This window comes from Myiozetetes cayanensis, unplaced genomic scaffold (assembly GCF_022539395.1).
Source record: "Myiozetetes cayanensis isolate MyiCay16 unplaced genomic scaffold, myiCay2020 scf13, whole genome shotgun sequence".
Classification (NCBI taxonomy): domain Eukaryota; kingdom Metazoa; phylum Chordata; class Aves; order Passeriformes; family Tyrannidae; genus Myiozetetes; species Myiozetetes cayanensis.
Window position 1 is genome coordinate 19,533,569 of NW_026086937.1, and position 4,341 is coordinate 19,537,909.

Here is a 4,341-nt window from a genome sequence, read left to right on the forward strand (position 1 = left end):
TGCTTTGGTTGTGTATCATTTATTTCTCCTCTACAAAATTAAACCAAGTCCTTTATAAAACTTTGTAAGAATTTGGAGATTAGGAGTATTTTTGCTCCAAGCCTGGTTAATTCTTTCCCTGCCATAGTCACCCTTCATATTTAACTATTTTAAAGTAATTTGGACTTCAAAATAAACTGTATTTTAATTTAAGCCATTCTTTAGCCTTGGGCATGTATTTATATATAGCAATTAACCTTGTTGCTTAGAGCTCTGACTGTAATAATTTAATTTTTAATATGTACTTATACATTACAGGAGCAGCAGCAAAGAAACAGCGAAGCTTCAGCACCTCTCCCGTGGCTGTGGAAGTTGCACATCTTGCACTGGTTTCGTACCATGTAAAGTTCCTATTTCTGTAGGAGCTGTAGCTTTACATTAACTAAAAAAAATTGTTTCTGGTTAAACAGACAACAACCCTTAACTTCAATCAAGCTGACAAAAAGCCAGACGTTAACAAGAAAATGCACTTCAAAAAAAATCACGGAAGTTGTTTGAACTTTAGGTCAGCACCTGAATGTAGCTCCAGCCTTGAAGACTTTATTGCATTTTGTACTGGAAAACCTGAGATCATCCCATGTAAAGGAAATGTAAAACTGTCACAAACAGAGGTTTAACAGAGAACTCGGCTGATGAAAGCAGTGGTGTCTGAAACGTATTTGAAGATGAATGCCCTGAACTGGCAGTGCTTGCTGTGCACTGGGACCGGTGTCCTGCACTTCAGTGCATCACCCACTGCAGTACTGGACTGGTTTCCACGGAGTGCAGCTCTGGAGCTGTTTCCTGGCGTTGTCTGTAAGGACCCAGCCGCAGAACCTGAGAGCCCGCACCTCCTGCAGCCTTTCCAGCCCGCAGCTCGTTAACAGACAATGACCACCCCCGCCTCATCAGCTGCCTCCGTGCTTTCATTGTCGAACGGCACAAAGCAGAATTTCCAGCTGACAAACGGGTCAGAGCTCCACGTCCCCTCTGCCAGCTCGACCTCGTGGCACCGGCACCAGCACACGGCTGCCAGGAGGAAGCTGTTGATGAAGTACAGCCAGGGCACGTTCATGTCCACGTAGGCCGGGATCCGCGCCCCCAGGAACACGACCAGGACCTGCAGAACCACTAAAGGTGCCCAAGTGCCAAGAAAGCAGACGAGGAGCCTGGTCAGGAGCTGCCGCTTGAAGCAGGTGGTGGTGTTGGACGTGTAGGGGAAGATCAGAGCAGGCTGACTGGAGAAGGAGACGAGCCTGGCAGACAGCAGGGTGGTCACCACCTCCCTCCAGCGAGCCAGGAGAGCAGTGCCCAGGAGCAGCACCATGGCACACGAGATGGAGTAGCTCTGCAGGCTGCCAGAGACAGGGCACTGGTAAGGAGAGACACTCTTCTCAATTTCCAACTCTTCATAGACAGCGGGAACTCTGAGAATACAAAAAAACCCTGAAATCCATATAACCATCACAGCAAACACGTACAGTAATTTCTGGCCTCTTTTGGGGAACTGGGACGTGTGGGAGATGCTGGTGTAATGGTCCAGGGCAGCCACGAGGCACACGGGGTAGTGCAGAATGCCGCAGGTGAGGGAGGTGACCTGGGTGAAGAGGCAGATGTGGTAGCGGGTGAAGCGCAGCCCCCAGAGCGCAAAGTCCTCCAAACAGAAAATGAAACACAAGATCAGCAGCAGCGCCAGATCGAGCAGTGCCACCGAGACGCAAAAGTAGCCCATAAAACTGGCTTTGACGTTTTTTGGCTTCACGTGCAACATGAAGAAATCGAGGGAGACTTTTCCGAGCATGATCAGGAGCAACACGCAGCTGGTTTCAAGAGGTTGGCTGATGTGGGTGGAGTGGTGCTGACCAGAACCATTTTCACAGAGTCTGGCAGCCATCCTCCAGTGGTGGGAACAGCAAAGATGAGTGTCACAGGGCACAGTGCTTCATCTCTGAAAAGAAAAACAAAGTTTAAAAAATTTTATTTCTCGGTACCTCTACCACTTAGTTAATTCTCCATCCCAGCAAGTACCCAATTTACATCTGAGTTTTCCAGGCTCCTTAATTAAGAGTAAATAACTTCACTAACACATCATTAAATTGCCAACAAATGTCTACATTTTATGTTCTTTGAATTACATTTTTGAGAGCTACAAGGTCACCATAGGCATAAGTTACTTTTCTAGTCGCTGCCCCAAGGAAAGGTTTAGGAAATAAAGGTGACTGCGCTCCTTTCCTTTAGACAGCAAAGAGGTCTCTCTGTGCAGCTGGGCAGAGGTTTCAGAACTCCTCCCCATTTTGAAGAAATTAGACAATTACAGAAATTGTACAAGAGATGTTGCAGCGTGGCCTCACAGTTCATGATGCTCATAGAACCTGTGAGAAATTGTGACTGCAGAAATATCCTGAACACAGAAAAAGCATCAATGCAGCCCATCCTTTTCCAAAGTCCTGGAACTCCAAGGCAATGCAAAACACATGGGCTTCAGTAGTGACCGGGCTTTTTTTGCTCACCTTTAAACAGTGGGAGTGCTACAATGACAGACACCTCAGAACAGCTGCTTTTCCCTTCGGCCTTCCATGAGTTTCCTTATGATAACTCTTTTCTGTGTGTTAATTCCTAAGGAGAATGAACACAGGATGGCTTCGTGGAAATCAGCTGGACGTGTCAGACAAAGCTCGCCATGCTTTCCTCTCTTTCCTTGAAGAAGCAGGATGGTGTCAGTGCTCTCAGCGAGAGCAGAGAAGAGCTGAAGTAAAGAGGAATCGGCTCTCTGTTATCAGCTGGATTTACACAGACAGCTGTGTCAGAGTCGTTGAACACTGGAGGCAGAGCACGGTTGTTTACAAGCCTACCTGGGCTCAGCGCTCCGCTCCTCATCGGCTCGGGTCCATCCTCTAACACCTGATACGTCTCGCACAACGCCTTCACTCCGTCCGCGTTTCGACCTCATGGACCGGACGCTGCGCTTGAGTCCGCCGAAGAGGAAACCTGCACGACAACAGGGTCCCGCTCGGTAAGCGTATAATAATAATAACAATAACAATAATTTATCTGTTGTAACGCGGAGTCTCCATCCAGGGCTGTGCGGACCCTGCTGCGGGCACAGCCCGCACCCCGCGCACGGAGGGACCGGCGCTGCCCGCGCCTCCTCCTGGCACTCCCGGCGGGACAGGAGGGAGGGAGGCGGCTCCGAGGGGCTGCTCCTGCTCCCCCCGCCCGGCCCCGGTCCCCACCTGCGGCCGCCGCTCCTGCCCGGCGCCATCGCCGCCTCCCCGCGGGGACCGGGCGGGACGGGGCGGGACGGGGCGGGATCGCCTCCAGGGAAACGGAACATGACACACATCACACATCTGACACATCGCACACAGCGCACACAGCGCGGCACAACCGCCCCGAGCGGCTCCGTGCGGTGCCTGAGCCCTCGGCCGAGGGAGACCAAGAGCCCCGCGCTCTTGAGCTCCCAAATCCTTATGGATGTGGCAGAGAAACGCTTTGGGTTCTGACCGTGTTATGTGGAGGGGGAAAAGGCGATGGCGGGGGGTGAGGGCGCTGCAGCGGGAGCCCCCCGAACCCTCGGGGTTTGGCTGCATGGCAGGGAGCACAGGATGCTGCCTTTGGGAAGCCCCCAGTCCGCACGGTGGGTGCTGCTTGATGTACCCCAGTGTACAGAAGTGTCAAGTGGCTGGGGGACTTTCTCTGAAAGCAACTCACTCTCTGGAATTAATTCAGATGTAACTAGAGATTTTTTTTCCCCTCTTTTTATTTTCCCCTTCTCCTTCCCATCATGGTTCATCTGAAGAATTAAATAACTTCAGTTGGGGGGGGGTGGAAAAAAGCGATCAGTATTGTGAAAAACGTGAGAGCTTCAGGTAATCTCCAGCAGGATTCACACTGGCAACAGTTACTTGTTCTAACCATTTTCCCCAGGGCTGTTGCACAGATTGGAGTATAATAAGAAGCTGTTTACATCTGAGAGGGTATTGCACCTTCTGATCACTCAGTCCACCCACAAGTACCTGAAGGCTGATGCCTTCAAGAGCAGTTTTCTTCTTAGTTCTAACCCAAGGCAAAGCAGTGAAAGTGATTTTCCCGATGGGAGCTGATGAACTGTTTGGATGCTTCTGTGGGATGTTCTGGTTTGTCTATCTTTATGACAGCAGAAAATACTGTACTGGCCTGTGTGGGGAGGTGCCTGGATGCTGGAAATGAGCAACCAGGCGGGCACAGGGACAGTTTAGATATATTTTTTCTGCTGATAAAAATCCCAGTGGGTGTGTGATGTCCAGACCATGTCAGATCCATAGCAGTGGCTACTTCTCAGCT

At 50.4% G+C, this 4,341-nt stretch overlaps 1 protein-coding gene across 3 annotated transcripts; it reads right to left on the bottom strand.

Annotated features, from left to right (window-relative positions):
• Positions 1-106: 106 nt before the first annotated feature.
• Positions 107-3,000, bottom strand: GPR160 (G protein-coupled receptor 160). Of its 3 annotated transcripts, XM_050308075.1 has the most exons (3): positions 2,871-3,000; positions 2,529-2,764; positions 107-1,966 (listed from the first exon to the last, which is right to left on the bottom strand). In XM_050308075.1, the coding sequence occupies exon 3, from the start codon at positions 1,910-1,912 to the stop codon at positions 899-901; it is 1,014 nt and encodes a 337-aa protein (XP_050164032.1). In that variant the 5' UTR covers positions 1,913-1,966; positions 2,529-2,764; positions 2,871-3,000; the 3' UTR covers positions 107-898. The 3 variants fall into 3 exon arrangements, with proteins under 3 accessions (XP_050164032.1, XP_050164035.1, XP_050164033.1); XM_050308078.1 differs by lacking the exon at positions 2,529-2,764 and having other exon boundaries at positions 2,871-2,902; XM_050308076.1 differs by lacking the exon at positions 2,871-3,000 and having other exon boundaries at positions 2,529-2,865.
• Between the last annotated feature and the right edge of the window lie 1,341 nt (positions 3,001-4,341).

What these genes read in the sequence shown, in the direction of transcription:
- GPR160 (XM_050308075.1), bottom strand. Translation starts at nt 1,912, where the DNA reads ATGGCTGCCAGACTCTGTGAAAATGGTTCTGGTCAGCACCACTCCACC.